Genomic DNA, 18,011 nt, shown 5'->3' with positions numbered 1-18,011 from the left:
TATATACACAAATATATACACATACATACATACATATACACACACACATATATATATATATATATATATATAGATAGAGAGAGCTAGATAGACTTGTGTGTTTGCTTTTGAGATAAGAAATCAACACGTACCAACAGCGTGTGCTTGTTGTCTTTGGAGTGCAGCATGGCGGAGACGGTTGCCACGGAAACTCCAGGTTTGACCTCGGAAGGCACCAGGGAATTGGCCAGCTAGTAACAGAAGCAGACGCCTTAGCACGTGCGACCCCATGTGACACTTGGCGGGGCGGCCTCACCTCGGGCAGAATATAAACGCGCTCGTAGCGGCGTCGGAAGGGCAGACTGAGCACCGAGCAGCGCCTGTAGGACATGGGGGGTGGCTGCAGCTCCAGCATCAGGTCCGAGCGGTGGGACTGCGTCACAGGAGGCTGCGTGTACTGCTCGGGACAGACCACGTGGGCGGGCTGCAGGGGGGAGGGGGGGGGACACCGTGGACGTGTTAGTGTCACTTCTGCACACATCGCTGAGTATTCAATTCAAAACAACTTTATTAATCCCTCCAGGGGCAATTCAATTTGAGCAGCAGGAAGTCAATATATCAATAAACAATATTCTAAAAAAAATTTTTTAAAGTTAACATTTTAAGAGTTTAAATGCAGAGGGGACGAATGATTTGGAAAAGCGACTTGTTTTACTCAATGGAAGGGCATAACGTGGCCCTGAAGGCAACAAAGAGAATTCTCCCGCAAGGACTTGCTGGTTGCAGAAGAAGTTTAAGTCTCTTAGTTTTACTCCGGTAATTTGGAGCAAGACTTAACAATACTAGTCAGGCTGTTTCGGTTTTTAACTGAAAGATGGCGAAACCAACAAATTAAAATAAAAACACATAAGACAGATGAGGTGGTTCGGGGTATCTGGTCAGTAGGGCTGCAAATCTTTGGGTGTCCCACAATTCAATATCAATTTTTGGGGTCACGATTTGATAATATATCGATTTTTTCGATTCAAAACGATTCTGTATTCATTCAATACATAGGATTTCAGCAGGATCTACCCCAGTCTGCTGACATGCTAGCAGAGTAGTAGATATTTTTTTTAAAACTTTTATAATTGTAAAGGACAATGTTGTATCAACTGATTGCAATAATGTACATTTCTTTTAACTATTAAACCAAAAATATTAACTTATTTTATCTTTGTGAAAACATTGGACACTGTGTGTTGTCAAGCTCATGAGATGCGATGCAAGTGTAAGCCACTGTGACACTATTCTTTTATTTTTTATTTTTATAAATGTCTAATGATAATGTCAATAAGGGATTTTTAATCACTGCTATGCTGAAATTATAACTAATATTGATACTGTTGTTGATAATATTCATTTTTGTTTCACTACTTTTGGTTTGTTCTGTGTCGTGTTTGTGTCTTCTCTCAATTGCTCTGTTTATTGCAGTTCTGAGTGGTTTCGGAATTGAATTGCATTTTTAGGGTATTGCTGTGTAGTGTTTTTTTTGGATTCATTAAAAAAAAATCTATTTCAAAAAAATTTGAATCGATTCTGAATCGCACAACGTATTCGAATCGATTTTTTCCCGCACCCCTACTGGTCAGGATGCCACCCGAACGCCTCCCTATGCATTTCGGGCACGTCCAACCGGTAGGAGGCCACGGGGGAAATACCCAGGACACGTTGGGAAGAAAGCGGGGTGTGCCATAACCAACTTCTAAATCAGCGACAGATGCGTCGATGGCCCACCTGGGCGCATTTATCTCATCACCCGTCGCTCTGCTAACGGCAGCAGCCGGGAAGGAGAGGGAGGTCAATGCTGGATGACGAGCACGAGCCGAGGGAGAGCGAGACGGGAAGACATACTGCCTTTGAAACATACTTTTTTTCACCCGCATGCAGCAGCGACGTTGCTGAGGCGAGTAGCATATTGTTCTTTAAAGTATTTAATAAAACAATCATGCAGATTTGCACAAAGAGTTTAAAAGTAATGTAGTTAACTCGCTCCCCTGCTGTGCATTTAAGTAGATGCACACACAGCTCCCACGTAGCACTAATTACTAATAATAATACTAATATAAATATAATACTAGAATATAAAACTAATATTAAAAAATATAATACTACTATTAAAAATACTAATGAAAACTAAAAAAAATAACTAATGCAGGAGAAATGACTGAAGTTTGTCGCAAATTGCTACAATTTGTATTGTTTTTAGTATTTACTAATGATTGTAGATTGGCAAACATAAACCATGAAGCATTTAATAAAATGACAGTAAAGCTTTTCATTCTAACCTAATCCAAGGTTACAGCAGACTAGACTTAATATATAAAATTGTCAACTATTCTTTGAGTGCAGCAAGAAAAGCCAAGCGTGTTTCATGCCTTTTAATTTTTATTTAAATCTTTCTAAAGTTATTTTTTGAGGGCAATTAGAACCATATGTTTAGTGTATATAATACATGGATGTGTCCGATAATATCAGCCTGATAAATGCTTTGAAATGTAATATCGGAAATTATCGGTCTCAGTTTCAACCTCCCGATTTTGCCGGGAGACTCACGAATTTCAGTGCCCCTCCAACCTTTCTCCCGAATTTCTCCCGGACAACATTATTGCATTATTGGGGGCGTGCTTTAAAGGCACTGCCTTTAGCGTCCTCTACAGCCTGTTGCTACGTCCGTTTTCCTCCAAATAAAAAGCGCGTTTGTTAGTTATATTAATTTACAAAGGCATTTTTTTTTATTGTTTTAGTTTCACAAATTCCACAGTAAATTCATCAAAACATCAGCGTGGAGTTATTGAGTCTGTTTAGCTGATTGGAGAGCTAGCTTCAGCAGCTAGTGAGTCCATGACAATGACTTCCGTTTTGTTTGATCAGCCGTTTTACTGCCTTGTTACAGATACCTATTAGAAACAATTATGGTATGAAAATAAACACTCACAGTATATTTTTGTAAATAATAGGGATGTCCGATAATATCAGACTGCCGATATTATCGGACAATAAATGCTTTAAAATGTGATATCGGAAATTATCGGTATCAAAAAGTTAAATTTATGAATTTTTAAAAGTACGCTCTACGGAGTGGTACACGGACGTAGGGAGAAGTACAGAGCGCCGATAAACCTTAAAGGCACTGCCTTTGCGTGCCAGCCCAACCACATAATATCTATGGCTTTTCACACACATAAGTGAATGCAAAGCATACTTGGTCAACAGCCATACAGGTCACACTGATGGGTAGCCGTATAAACAACTTTAACACTGTTACAAATATGCGCCACACTGTGGACCCACCCCAAACAAGAATGACAAACACATTTAGGGAGAACATCCGCACCGTAACACAACATACACGCAGCAGAACAAACGCCCAGAACCCCTTGCAGCAATAACTCTTCCGGGAAGCTACAATATACACCCCCCCGCTAACACCAAACGGTAAAGTTGCATTGTTTAATGCATCTAGCGGGGGCATCACAACAAAATTAGGCATGATAATGTGTTAATTCCACGACTGTATATATCGGTATCGGTTGATATCGGAATTGGTAATTAGAGTTGGACAATATCAGAATATCGGCAAAAAAGCGTCCTCTACAACTTGTCCGTTTTCCTCCATAGAAACAGCGTGCCGGCCCAGTCACATAATATATGCAGCTTTTACACACACGAGTGAATGCGACGCTTACTTGGTCAACAGCCATACAGGTCACACTGAGGGTGGCCGTATAAACAACTTTAACACGGTTACAAACATGCGCAACACTGTGAACCCACACCAAACAAGAATGACAAACACATTTTTGGGAGAACATCCGCACCGTAACACAACAGAACAAATACCTACAACCCCTTGCAGCACTAACTCTTCCGGGACGCTACAATATACACCCCCCCGCTACCACCATAAGGTTAAATTACATTGTTTAATGCATCCAGTGACTATATATAATAATGTGTTAATTCCACGACTGTATATATCGATATTGGTTGATATCGGAATTGGTAATTAAAAGTTGGACAATATCGGAATATCGGCAAAAAAGCGTCCTCTACAACCTGTCGCTCCCTCCGTTTTCCTCCGGCCCAGTCACATAATATATGCAGCTTTTACACACACACAAGTGAATACCAAGCATACTTGGTCAACAGCCATACAGGTCACACTGAGGGTGGCCTTATAAACAACTTTAACACTGTTACAAATATGCGCCACACTGTGAACCCACACCAAACAAGAATGACAAACACATTTTCGGGAGAACATCCGCACCGTAACACAACAGAAACACAACAGGACAAATACGGGATGCTATAATATACACCCTCGTCTCCATGGCAACATCTCTGTCGCTTTCACTAATATTTGCCACTTTTCCACTAACGCAGGGGTAGGCAACCCGGAACGTTGAAAGGGCCATTTTGGACCCAAATAATAACGCTGTCAAGCACCATTCATAAAAAACTTGCGGGCCGCACTAACATTAAACTTTCATATTAAGGTGGGGGCCGCGTGTCTGAGACCCCTGGTTTAAAGCATCCAGCGGGGGCATCACAACAAAATTAGGCATAATAATGTGTTAATTCCACGACTGTATATATTGGTATGGGTTGATATCGTAATTGGTAATTAAGAGTTGGACGATATTGGAATATCGGATATCGGCAAAAAAGCCATTATCGGACATCTCTAATAATATTTGATTTTTTTTGTTAAAACAATGCCAAAAATTAATCTTTTTCATGATCCTTTTTATTTTGATAAAAGTCTAAATAGATTTTGGTACCGGTGCCAAAATATTGGCATCGGGACAAGCCTAGCCTGACCATTGTTTGTGTTCAGGGGGGAAAATGCCATTCAAGGAGTTATTCAAGGACATTAACCGTAATACTGACATTGTCCACTCGATGGCGGCAACGGTGCATTATCTATGCGGTCGGATATTTAAAGTTATTCCTTTTTAAACTGAGGGCAAAATAAACATGACGTAAGACAAGTTTAATTTTACCTGGACCTCCTTGAGCAGCTTGGACACTTGGTGAAAGTTGAGTCGCGTGTCGATGGGACAGTACACGCACTTCATGGCGAGCGGCTGATAAGGAGCCAGAGCATCCAGGTAGGAGAAGTCAGGCTCTGGTGGCAAAATAAACGAAGATGGGTTTTTCATTCCGACATGGCGTGTGTGAAGAAGAGGCTCCCCCACCGGTGAAGATGATGGTGTTCAGGCTGGATTTGCCCCACAGCTCCATAAAGTGCACCACGTCCCCGAAGCGCAAGGACGGGTGACCGGTGAACACCACGCACGGTTGGCGGAAGTCGCTGCTGAAGTCGCCGTGAATGCTGGGAAAGTGTTTCAGCTTGTTGCTCTGGATCAGCTGGAAGAACAGCACAAGACAAGTGACATCCCATCATCAGCTGACAAGGGTGTCATGTTGTGTTCCCGCTTAAAAACAAGCCAAACGTAGCCCTGACGGCAAGTGAAAGGACACATTGACTTGAGAAGCTTCAGCTTTGTTGTTCTTTGTAAAACGACTGAACAAAGCGTGTCCCATACTTTCTACACTGAGCGCCGCAGACTGAAAAATCAAAGCATGCAGGAGCCATTTTGATAACCAATATATTACATGAATTTTGCCTTTTTTATTTCTTTTTATTTTAATGCTCTCCTCAAGTTTGGTCTTGGGGACCCGGAAGTTTATCAGTCCTAAAAATGTCAGATCGTTTTTTTTTCATTGCGTAAATCTCTAGATAAATTTTAACATTGTTGATATAAGGTTGTATTTAGTTATTTTTTTCATGTTTTATTCAGGTTTTGTTAAAGAAAACCCTACTTTTTTTTGGCAAACACTGGACTCTCCCCAAATTATAATAAACACCTCCCAGTCAACTACTAGTAACATCACTAAGAGCCCGTTGACGTTCTAGAAACATAAGCGGCAGCTCAGCTCGCTCGCAGTCCTTGAGGTGAAGGCTAATTAGCTTTTAGCGTAACGTAAGCTCATTTTTCCGTGTGTGTGTGTGTGTGTGTGCGTGCGTGCGTGCGTGTGTTACGGACAGCAAAGCCCTGTCTGTCTGAGAGTAAGACAAGCATTATTGACCTAGAGTTAACAACTAAGTTATTTGGCTTTACCCTTTTCTGTTTTGATTGAGCTGTGTTGAAGCAGCAAAAAGGACATTATGTTAAATGAAGAGTTTCCTGAAACTGTCTCTGATAGCTGATATAATAATTTAACTGCATCAAAAGGCCTACATGAACTCCATGGTGTTCAGGGATGAATAGTTTCTCCTCATTATTAATGTAGCAGCTTAGTTTTGAATGGCAGGGTCCCTGCTATCACATGTTTATAAAAATATAACTGTAAGCTTCTTACTCACAGTTCCTACAGATGCACGCTGGACGCCAGTGGTTCGGGTTTGACAACCTCCCTCCACAATAACATTTACATAATAAAAATCAACTACAGGCTTCCCAAATGCTGTAATAAATTAAGCATGATCAGTTGAGCATTTGGCCCCACTTTTAACTCATTTTTTCAAACGTTCATTGCAAACGCTTACTTACAGTAAGTCATTAATTTGACTTATTAAGTCATTTTGTCATTAGTTTGATTTAGTAAATTAGTAAGTCAAAATATTGACTTGGTAAGTCATAATGATGACATACTTAGTATCTCAGGTAACTTGGACTGCTTTGTGTATTGTTTTTACTTACGGAAAAATATCGAGCTACATATAGTATATCGGCATTCAGCATATGGAGTGGAAAACAACCAAAAAGTGTAGGCTTCCTCACGCGAAAAAGCCGGCCTACGTCACCACAGTCTGTAGTCTATTGCCCACCCAAGCAGTGGTAGCAGCGATGAGATGGAGACGTGATGGCGACAGGCCGAGTTATGCTGTTCCTTACACCCACCCGCTCCCTTCCCCCTGGAGAGACACCGCCTTAACTAACAAATTTTCTGGGGGAAACATTGACTCATTATAGTAAGCCAACCAACCAATCATGGATTTTCTTATACGTAAACCAACCAATCATCATTGTCCTGTGCCGGTGGAGTTGTTTCACTACATAGCTCCGATTTCTAAATTAATCATTTTAATGGAAAACCGTAGTTTATACCACTGGATCATTAAAAACCGTACTGATTACGGGAAAACCATAGTTGTTGGCAGTTATGGCAAAGAGACAGATCAAGGTTTTAACACACACTGTAGGTCGGAAAAATCGAAGAAAAACAGACATTTTGTAATATTTTTACAGAGATAAAACAGACGGATTTCCGAGTACAGGTGGAAAAAAACACATGCCTGGAAAAAAAGTGCAATTCCCCTTCAATACCGTCAGATTTTGATATTGTTACATTACGAATAATATCGTACTGGTTTTGAAGATAACAAATATCAAAACGCTGTCCTAATGCTTTGATTTTTCAGTTTAGACACACCGATTTAGATATTATTCCAATTAGCTAAGCCTAGTATACATTCATCTGTATTGAATTGGATTTAGCAGCATGAAATGCACATCACGCATCCTTTATTCCTTCAATGTTTCCTAGTTGCTCTACTCAACATGTGTGGGAACGCACCTCTGCATGGGGAAAGGGAGGCTCTGGAAGATACACTTTGGACTGCTTGTTGTGACACAGCCTTAAAGAATGATGAAAACAATGTATTAGATTTGTTCCCCTACCAATATTTTGGTACAGGTACGGGTACTTTTCGGTGCTTTTCTAAATAAAAGGGACCACAAAAAATGGCATTTTTTGAACAAAAAAATCTCAGTGCATTAAACACATATTTTTTGTTGCAATCGAAGAACAATTTTGGCCTTGAATAAAATAGTGAACATACTAGACAACTTGTCCTAAGTAGTAAGTAAACAGACAAAGGCTCCTAATTAGTCCGCTGACGTATGCAGTAAAATGTGTCAATTCTCATTCTATTGTCGTCAAAATTATGCGGGACAAGCTGTAAAGAAATATTAATCCACTTGTTCATTTACTGTTAATATCTGGTAATTTTTCGTTTTAACATGTTCTATCTACACTTCTGTTAAAATGTAACATTTACCTATTCTTCTATTGTTTGGATACTTTACATTAGTTTTGGATGATACAACAAATTTAGGTATCGATCCAATACCAAGTAGTTACCATATTTTTCGGACTATAAGTCGCTCAGGAGTATAAGTCGCACCAGCCGAAAATGCATAATAAAGAAGGAAAAAAACATATATACTGGTAAGTCACATTTTTGGGGGAGATTTATTTGATAAAATCCAACACCAAGAATAGACATTTGAAAGGCAATTTAAAATAAAGAAAGAATAGTGAAAACCAGGCTGAATAAGTGTACGTTATATGACGCAAAGTAATTTATCTTCATCTCCTTGGCAACTAACGGGGCGTATATTCACACATATTTCGCTCCAGAGTATAAGTCGCACACCGGGCCAAACTATGAAAAACATCTGTGACTTATAATCCGAAAAATACGGTACAGGGTCACACATTGGTCATTTTCAAAGTCCCCTAATGTGTCCAGGGACGTATTTCCTGAATTTATCAACACAATATGAATTTTTTTTTAAAAAGAAAAAAGATTTTGTGATGGTAAAAAATAGACGTAATCATAATAGTATCGACTAGATCAGTGGATCTCAACCTTTTTTCAGTGATGTACCCCCTGTGAACATTTTTTTAATTCAAATACACCATAATCAGAGCAAAGCAATTTTGGTTGAAAAAAAGAGATAAAGAAGTAAAATACAGCACTATGTCATCAGTTTCTGATTTATTAAGTTGTATAACATTGCAAAAAATATTGCTCATTTGTAGTGGTCTTCCTTGAACTATTTGGAAAAAAATATTTAAAAATAACTAAAAACTTGTTCAAAAATAAATAAGTGAATCAATTATAAATAAAGATTTCTACACATAGAAGTAATCATCAACTTAAAGTGCCCTCTTTGGGGATTGTAATAGAGATCCATCTGGATTCATGAACTTAATTCTAAACATTTCTTCACAAAAAAATAAATCTTTAACATCGATATTTATGGAACACGTCCACAAAAAATCTAGCTGTCAACACTGAATATTGCATTGTTGCATTTCTTTTCACAGTTTATGAACTTACATTCATATTTTGTTGAAGTATTATTCAATTAATATATTTATAAAGGATTTTTGAATTGTTGTTATTTTGAGAATATTTTTGAAAAATCTCACGTACCCCTTGGCAGACCTTCAAGTACCCCCAGGGGTACTCATACCCCCATTTGAGAACCACTGGACTAGATAACCTATTGTACTTAGTATCATTACAGTGGAAGTCAGCTGTAGATCTACTCGTAGCATTTGTTTACATTCAGGACCGCTATCTTTTGTTAGCGGTGACACCGGTGAGCTCTCATAACCTGCTACGGTGTTTAGTGAAGCATATTTAGCTATTCCTCGTCCTGCAGGGATGATACTTGTAAGAAACGTACTTTATTTGTTGCCATAGAGGCGAGGATTAGAGATTTAGAAGTAGCTAGAACACTGACGACTGCGTATGGATTTTAGCCGCTAGTTAGCTAGCTGGCCATGTCTCAAAGCACCTCTTCCTGAGGGCGTTTCAGTATTATAACTTCACCTTTATTATTAGTTTTTAAGCCAAAAAGCATCTGTTCTCCCTTTTCTGTCTACACACTGTCTCTGCTTGTAAGTACTCTGTGATTGTGTGCTGCCAAACATGCTCCTCTGCCGGTGAAACAAACAATGTCACGATGCGCCGTCATGCTCGTAAACATATATATTTTTTTTAAATGGGGAACCAGTACTTTTCAAACAGAGTATACCACCATTTTCGATTCATTAGTACTAGGATATTATACTAGTACCAGTACACCGTACACCGTACAACCCTACAATGTAATCATGTAAACCGCTCGATAGAAGAAAAAACATCTTCTCACCACTCGGCAAAGATCTGCGAGAACTCCAGTGAGCTGTTGGCGACGGGTGAGATGAAGTAGAAGGGGGTGGTGCCCAGGTTGGCGCTGTCGATGAACTGGTACAAACACTCCAGGAGGTCGTAGATCACGCCGGAAGAGTAACAAGGCACCAAAACGTTGCCCCCGGCACGTATTGTCATGGCTGGAAGAACAAACGGGTCAGACAATCTAGCTCACCTATGGCCAAAATGATCAATCCTACCCAGGTTGCTGCAGAATTCTCCCAGCATGCCATCTGGGTTGGCAGTGGGCATCTGGGTGAGGCCCGTCAAAATAAGAACATCGCTGTTCTTCAAGGAGGTTTGGTCCATCGGCTGGAATGGGACAAGAGACATGAACCCAAGTCTCGCGAGAGACACAATTGATACCACTAAAAATGTGTTGAATAAAATGTTGAATTAGGGCTGGGCGATCTATCAATATACTCAATATATCAGGGCTTTGTTTCTCTGCGATATAGAAAAAAATATATTGTGATATTCGAGTATATGTTCTCACATAGTTGCTTTTAGCTGCTGGCATTACACTGCATGGTCTTCCCACTTTTTCTTGTCTCTCCTTCTCACAGAGACATAAACAAGCGCACCTACTTACACACGTAACGTTAGCTGTGATGCTAACGGTGCGTTGCGAGTGGTAATACGAGAGAAAGAAGGTGCGATTCTGGTAAAAAAAAATGGAGGAATAATTCATTGCAAAGAAAAACAGCACAGGGTGCATCGTCTGGTTGTGGTTTGGCTTCAAGCGGGAATATGTTGAACAATTATGCGGCAAAAGCGTTGCTACAAAAAGTAGCAACACTGCTAATTTGTAGCATCATTTGAAAAGTCACCCACTAGAGCAGTGGTTCTCAAATGGGGGTACGCGTACCCCTGAGGGTACTTGAAGGTATGCCAAGGGGTACGTGAGATTTAAAAAAAATATTTTAAAAATAGCAACAATTCAAAAATCCTTTATAAATATATTTATCGAATAATACTTCAACAAAATATGAATGTAAGTTCATAAACTGTCAAAAGAAATGCAACAATGCAATATTCAGTTTTGACAGCTAGATTTTTTGTGGACATGTTCCATAAATATTGATGTTAAAGATTTATTTTTTTGTGAAGAAATGTATAGAATTAAGTTCATGAATCCAGATGGATCTTTATTACAATCCCCAAAGAGGGCACTTTAAAGTTGATGATTACTTCTATGTGTAGAAATCTTTATTTATAATTGAATCACTTGTTTATTTTTCAACAAGTTTTTAGTTATTTTTATATCTTTTTTTCCAAATAGTTTAAGACCACTACAAATGAGCAATATTTTGCACTGTTATACAATTTAATAAATCAGAAACTGATGAGCTTGTGCTGTATTTTACTTCTTTATCTCTTTTTTTCAACCAAAAATGCTTTGCTCTGATTAAGGGGTACTTGAATTCAAAAAATTTTCACAGGGGGTACATCACTGAAAAAAAGTTGAGAACCACTGCACTAGAGAATGACGAGTGCTTGAAACTCTGCATGTCAACATCTCCGTTCGGTGCCACACCCACAAAATGCAGAAGCAACCATTTCCAGATCAACACCTTATGAAAAAAAAATCTGCAACAGGAGATAACGCCCGCAGGAACCTACCACAGAACGATGGACATATATTTGATTTCCTATTATGCAGCTCATTTTTATTTGACAGTTATTGAAATATCTTGTGTGACATCAAGCACAAAAGTGCACTTTATTTGTTTTTAACTATTGTAGTGGCTTTCTGTACAAAAAGTGCACTTTAATTTAATGTTGTTTTGATATGTCATCTTAGTGACATCATGCACAAAAGTGCACTTATAGCTTGTTTTAAAATGTCTCTGATAATCTTGCACTTTCTGTTTTGATATGACATGAATGTTTGTGCCACTGCTTAATAACTGTTTAATAAATACAGATTTGGGCAATTGACTTAGTTGTGATTTCCCTCTCTGCATGAAAGTTTAAAATGAGCATATATTAATGCGGTATGAACAAGAATGTTTTAATGTAGATACATAGAATCATCATACTGCTGTGATTATATGCATCAAGTGTTCATTCAAGGCTACAGCAAAATATTGAGATGTATATCGTGTATCGTGACATGGCACAGCCCTAGTCTGATTTCAACTCAAAATGAGCTTTGCACAACACATGGAAACACCTTAATATGACCGTTTGGCTTTTTAAAGAACGGATTAACACACCTGCATTAGAAAACGCCGCCCAATTTCCCTTGTGGATCAATAAAGTATGTCTAAGTGTACTAGCTCTATCTTTTTAGCATGAAGCTATAGCTGTTTAGACTGAGCTATGAACCGACCGAAAGTACAGTTTCCGTTTGTTCTTTTAGCCATTCATAGCGCCTTCACTCATATGGATTCTTCAATCACCAATCTAAGCCACGTTTGTAAGTTTTACAATGTAACTAAAACAATTCTTACTTACTAAACCTTCCCATGTGTGATGTCTGTAGGAGTGTTTTCCTGCAAATTTGTATGTGCTATCGTGATATAATCAAGCTAGCGTCCTTAGCGTTAGCAACTCTGCTAACACGTTTACGAGTGTCTTAGTTAGTACTATTACCTTACAATGGCATTATTTTTGTATTGTTTCAGTTTCGGGAATTCCCCATAACGTCAGCATGAAGTTATTGAGTCTGTTTAACGGATTGGATGGCTGGCTTATACGCAGCTACTGGGCACCATGACGATGGCTTCTGTTTTGTTTGATCATCCGTTTTACAGACACCGTTTGAAAAAAATTAAAGGTATGCAAATAAACATTTACACAAGCTTCCTGTGTGAATAATTAATTTCACAACATACATATCTAAAGCTTAAAATTAATTTATCTTCTAAAATTTAGTGGGTGAGGCTTACCGTATTTTTCGGACTATAAGTCGCAGTTTTTTTCATAGTTTGGCCGGGGCTGCGACATATACTCCGGAGAGACTTGTGTGAAATTATTAACACATTACCGTAAAATATCAAATAATATTATTTGTCTCATTCGCGGAGGAGACAAAGAAAATGTCAGCAATCGTCACACACACTTCAACCAATACAAATTCGGCGGGCGAGGGTCATGGCAGAAGTGCATTGTGGGTCATGGAATGCTAACTGCTATATGCTACTGCCGTAGCTATTAAAATGGATCATTTCATCGTTGGCGGTAACTTATAAAAACTGAGAAGGGCTGAACAAAAATGGCACTGAAAAGGAGATCATGTACTGCAGATTACAAGCTGGACGTAGTGAAATATGCAGCAGAAAACGACAAGAGGAAGCGGTGCATACCATTGGAGTTGGCAGAGTTGTTTAGCAGCGACATCGAGGAAGAAGATTTAATCGGATTTATCGATTAGGAGTGACAGATTGTTTGGTAAACGTATGGCATGTTCTATATGTTATAGTTATTTGAATGACTCTTACCATAATATGTTATGTTAACATACCAAGCACCTTCTCAGTTGGTTATTTATGCCTCATATAACGTACAGTTATTCAGCATGTTGTTCAATATTCTTTATTTATTTTAAATTGCCTTTCAAATGTCTATTCTTGGTGTTGGATTTTATCAAATAAATTTCCCCCCAAAAATGCAACTTATACACCAGTGCGACGTATATATGTTTTTTTCCTTCTTTATTACGCATTTTCGGCCGGTGCGAGGTATACTCCGGAGCGATTTATAATCCGAAAAATACGGTATATCTCGGTGCGCTCTATAGTCCAGTAAAAACAGTACTTAGAAGTACTCACCGACACCTCCAAAATGTGCCGTATCTCGACGTCACTATATTTTAGTGATTCTTTGGCGTACCACTAGACGGAGCCCACGTGTAACAGGGTCAATTACATATTGTAAATAATGTATTTTATAATGTTGTATTATGGTTATAATTACACAAAATATGTAAGGTACATGTAAATACCTGAATATTGTTTGATGTTTTGTCAATGTGGAACCATTGTCTCGTTGTCGCTCCTACTGCAATAATTACTGTGACTCCTGTCTTCTTATATGCGTTGGACACGCCTTCCAACTTCCCTTTTGTCTACGATAACGGGAGAGATAGGCGTCCATGCGACGACAGAAAATGTATTGTCTCGTTAAGCACTTAAGTTCACTTTCTTCATTATTATATTTGTGTAGGGGCTCGACGATGGCAAAAAGTTATTGACGACAATTGTATTCCGTGTATTATCAGTAGAGTGCAGCTGAGAAACCCATGGCGTCGGTCGTGTTGCATAAAATCCACACAACGCAGAGGAAAACACTACGGATTACACACGAACCACTACATGAATTGATTAACGTGGACCCGGACTTAAACAAGTTGAAAAACTTATTCGGGTGTTATCATTTAGTGGTCAATTGTACGGAATATGTACTGAACTGTGCAATATACTAATAAAAGTTTAAATCAATCAAAAATACAATTTGAGAATGACTGGGCGAGAAGCATAGCGGAAGTCCACTAAGTACAGGACATTTGGGATCCCGGTAAGTGACTGAACTCTGCATACCTGTGGGTGTGTGGTGAGGAGAGAGGAGCCCGAAACGTAGGATACTTTCTCGTGATGGGACTGGATGATCCAATTGGAGCTTCCCAAAGAGTAGCCAGAGCTTAAAGGGGAGATTTGTACCGCTCCAAACAGCTCCTGCATGAAGAGACCAAAGAATGTGGTCATTGATAATGGGGGGGAAAAAATCCTTGTGCTCCATTTAAGACACCCCCTCCTTGATGGGTTTGGAACTGCTAAATTGAACTTGTCTAAAAACGTCTGGGTAGAAAGAAGAAAACAATTCCTACCACTTTCTGTGAGTAACCCACAAGCTGGACTTTGCTGAGGGCAGAGTTGACTTCCTGCATGCCGTAGCATCGCTTCCATGTCCAGACGTCCACTGCATCCTTCAGTGGTCCGGGAAGCATCCTAGTGCAATAGTTGTCATGTCATTTCACTTCACTCGTGTGTTGCTTTTTCCTTCAAGGTGACTTGTTCTACCGTTGTATTTCCTTGTTCTTCCAGCTGGCGGCAGACTGTGCTTTAGGAACGCGCTCCATGAAGTTCACCAGCTCTTCCATCAGCAGCCTGATTGACATTTCACACACAGACACAGACATCAGTGTTGTCCCAGTGCCAATATTTTGGTACCAAGATGTTTTCATTAGAGATTTACGATAATATCGAACTGCCGATCTTATCGGCCGATAAATGTTTTAAAATTTAATATCATAAATTATCAGTATCAGTTTCAAAAAGTAAAATGTATGACTTTTTAAAACGCCGGCTGTACGGAGTGGTACACGGACGGAGGGAGAAGTACAGAGCAGTTGCGTCGCCCAGGCATACTTGCCAAACCCTCCGGATTTTCCCCAGACACTCCCCTATTTCAGTGCCCCTCCCGAAAATCTCCGGGGGCAACCATTCTCCCAATTTCCACCCTGACAACAATATTGGGGGCGTGCCTTAAAGGCACTGAATGCCCTTGCGTGCCGGCCCAATCACATAGTATCTACGGCTTTTCACACACACAACTGAATGCAATGCATACTTGGTCAACAGCCATACAGGTCACACTGAGGGCGGCCGTTTAAACAACTTTAACACTGTAACAAATATGCGCCACACTGTGAACCCACACCAAAAAAGAATGACAAACTCATTTCGGGAGAACATCCACATCGTAACACAACATAAACACAACAGAACAAATACCCAGAACCCCTTGCAGCACTAACTCTTCCGGGACGTTACAATATATACCCCCCGCTGACTGGTATTTTTCAAAGGCTGTCTCGTACCTTTTTTTTAGTTTCTCTAATTCAGTAAAAGTTAAAGTAACAATGATTGTCACACTAGGTGCGGTGAAATTATTCTCTGCATTTGACCCATCACCCTTGATCCCCCACTGGGTGGTGAGGGGAGCAGCGGGCAGCAGCGGTGGCCGCGCCCGGGAATCATTTTTGGTGATTTAACCCCCGATTACAACCCTTGATGCTGAGTGTCAAGCAGGAAAGTAATGGGTCCCATTTTTATAGTCTTTGGTATGACTCGGCCGGGGTTTGAACTCACAATTACATATATGACCCAACGCAAACAACCTTCCCTGGTCATGGTCCAAAAAAAAACACACACACAAGAAAAAAAACGAACCAACAGACATGGTCACACAAAAGACAATATAACAAAATGTGTTGATATTATATAAAAAAATGTTTCCATGCACCATAAAAATATTCTAAATTAGACTTATTTAAATCCATTACAAAGCATGATGGGAAAAATGTTTGGTATTTCTGATTGATTACAGAAGTAAACAAGGTAGGAGTCAAACTTTCACATACTCCTAATATCCAATTGTATTAATGGTTATATATCCATTATATTAATATAATACGTACATTTAAATATATAGATGTGTATAGTTACTTTACACATACTTGCCAAGTTCCCCATTTTCCCGAGAGACTCCCGAGTTTCAGTGCCCCTCCTTAAAATCTCCCGGGAAAACCATTCTCTCGAATTTCTCCCGATTTCCACTCAGACAACAATATTGGGGGCGTTCCTTAAAAGGCACTCTCTTTAGCATTCTCTCCCACCTGAAACCTTCACCCCTTAACGGCCGCATGCTGTCCTCACTCAGGTCCGTATCTGAGTGAGGACCGCTTGTCGTCACATCCGCTTTTCCTCCACACAAGTAGCGTGCCGACCCAGTCACATAACATCTGTGTCTTTTCACACACACAAGTGAATGCAAGGCATACTTGGTCAACAGCCATACAAGTCACACTGAGGGTAGGCATATAAATAACTAACACTGTTACAAATATGCGCCACACCAAACAAGAATGACAAACACATTTCGGGAGAACATCGGCACCCTAACACAACAAACACAACAGAACAAATACCCAGAATCCCTTGCAGCACTAACTCTTCCGGGACGCATGTTTTTTTTAGCCCAATGTGGCCCCCAGAGCAAAAAGTTGGGACACCGCTGACTTTGGGTCAGTAGTCTGTTTTACAAACATGCTATATAAATAAATCTACCTTGACCTTTTTGAATTCGTTAGTATGGCTGTACTTTAATAGCATCACACAATCCCAACACACACAGATATGACATTTGATAAAAGAACTGACAACTCTGAATATGAATAAATTCAGGCTTCCTCTTTGTCTCCTTACCTTCCAATTTGTAGCGTGGGCTCTGTGGCGTACACGGTGCCAGTGAAGCCTGTGTTTTCCGTGATGTAGGGCAGGGCCATCATGCAGTGGTAGTTGGAGATCAGGATGACATCCACGGTTGACATGTCCAGCAGTTCTCTCTGTTTATTGAGCGGGGAGGGGGGAACGCAGACGAATCAAGCGCAATCTAATGTGCAACATTCTGCACGAGTCTTGAGGAAAACCTTTATTACCTCAGGAAGACAGAACTCTGGTTGCGAGTCCACAAACACTCTGCCTGCACACTCTTTCAGCTCCTGAAAACATCACGACGCACACAGTCTTAGTACTTTTTTAATAGAGGACGACCGATTATCTGCTGCGATTTTTGGCCTTCTGACGAATATCGGTATCACCTTTTTAGTACAACTACAACAGCAGATACAATACATACACATAACACTGTATTTACTATAAAACATTATAAATAGTGAAGAAGATAGTAATAAGCGCAGGTCTTTTTTTTTTTTTTTTGCTAGAGCCCAATTTTCTATTTATTTATTTAAATGAATGGTAAACGGGCTATACTTGTATACCGCTTTTCTACCTTCAAGGTACTCAAAGCGCTTTGACACTATTTCCACATTCACCCATTCACACACTGATGGCGGGAGCTGGCATGCAAGGCCCTAACCACGACCCATGAGGAGAAAGGGTGAAGTGTCTTGCTCAAGGACACAACGGACGTGACTAGGTTGGTGGAAGGTGGGGATCAAACCAGGAACCCTCAGGTTGCTGGC

General features: G+C 39.8%; 1 protein-coding gene across 1 annotated transcript in view; it reads right to left on the bottom strand.

Annotated features, from left to right (window-relative positions):
* The window catches only part of LOC133542587 (integrator complex subunit 9-like), a 36,492-nt gene that overhangs the window by 8,559 nt on the left and 9,922 nt on the right, over positions 1-18,011 (bottom strand). The window contains exons 4-15 of the mRNA XM_061886867.1: positions 17,466-17,528; positions 17,233-17,372; positions 15,046-15,132; positions 14,853-14,973; positions 14,566-14,700; positions 10,222-10,333; positions 9,981-10,161; positions 7,609-7,669; positions 5,223-5,394; positions 5,028-5,152; positions 296-463; positions 132-230 (exon numbers count right to left, since the gene is read on the bottom strand). Of these exons, the coding sequence (XP_061742851.1) occupies positions 132-230; positions 296-463; positions 5,028-5,152; positions 5,223-5,394; positions 7,609-7,669; positions 9,981-10,161; positions 10,222-10,333; positions 14,566-14,700; positions 14,853-14,973; positions 15,046-15,132; positions 17,233-17,372; positions 17,466-17,528 (1,464 nt within the window). The remainder of the gene's footprint in view (positions 1-131; positions 231-295; positions 464-5,027; positions 5,153-5,222; positions 5,395-7,608; positions 7,670-9,980; positions 10,162-10,221; positions 10,334-14,565; positions 14,701-14,852; positions 14,974-15,045; positions 15,133-17,232; positions 17,373-17,465; positions 17,529-18,011) is intronic.

Source organism: Nerophis ophidion, linkage group LG24 (genome assembly GCF_033978795.1).
Source record: "Nerophis ophidion isolate RoL-2023_Sa linkage group LG24, RoL_Noph_v1.0, whole genome shotgun sequence".
Classification (NCBI taxonomy): Eukaryota; Metazoa; Chordata; class Actinopteri; order Syngnathiformes; family Syngnathidae; genus Nerophis; species Nerophis ophidion.
This window is presented reverse-complemented; position numbering and strand designations above follow the sequence as displayed.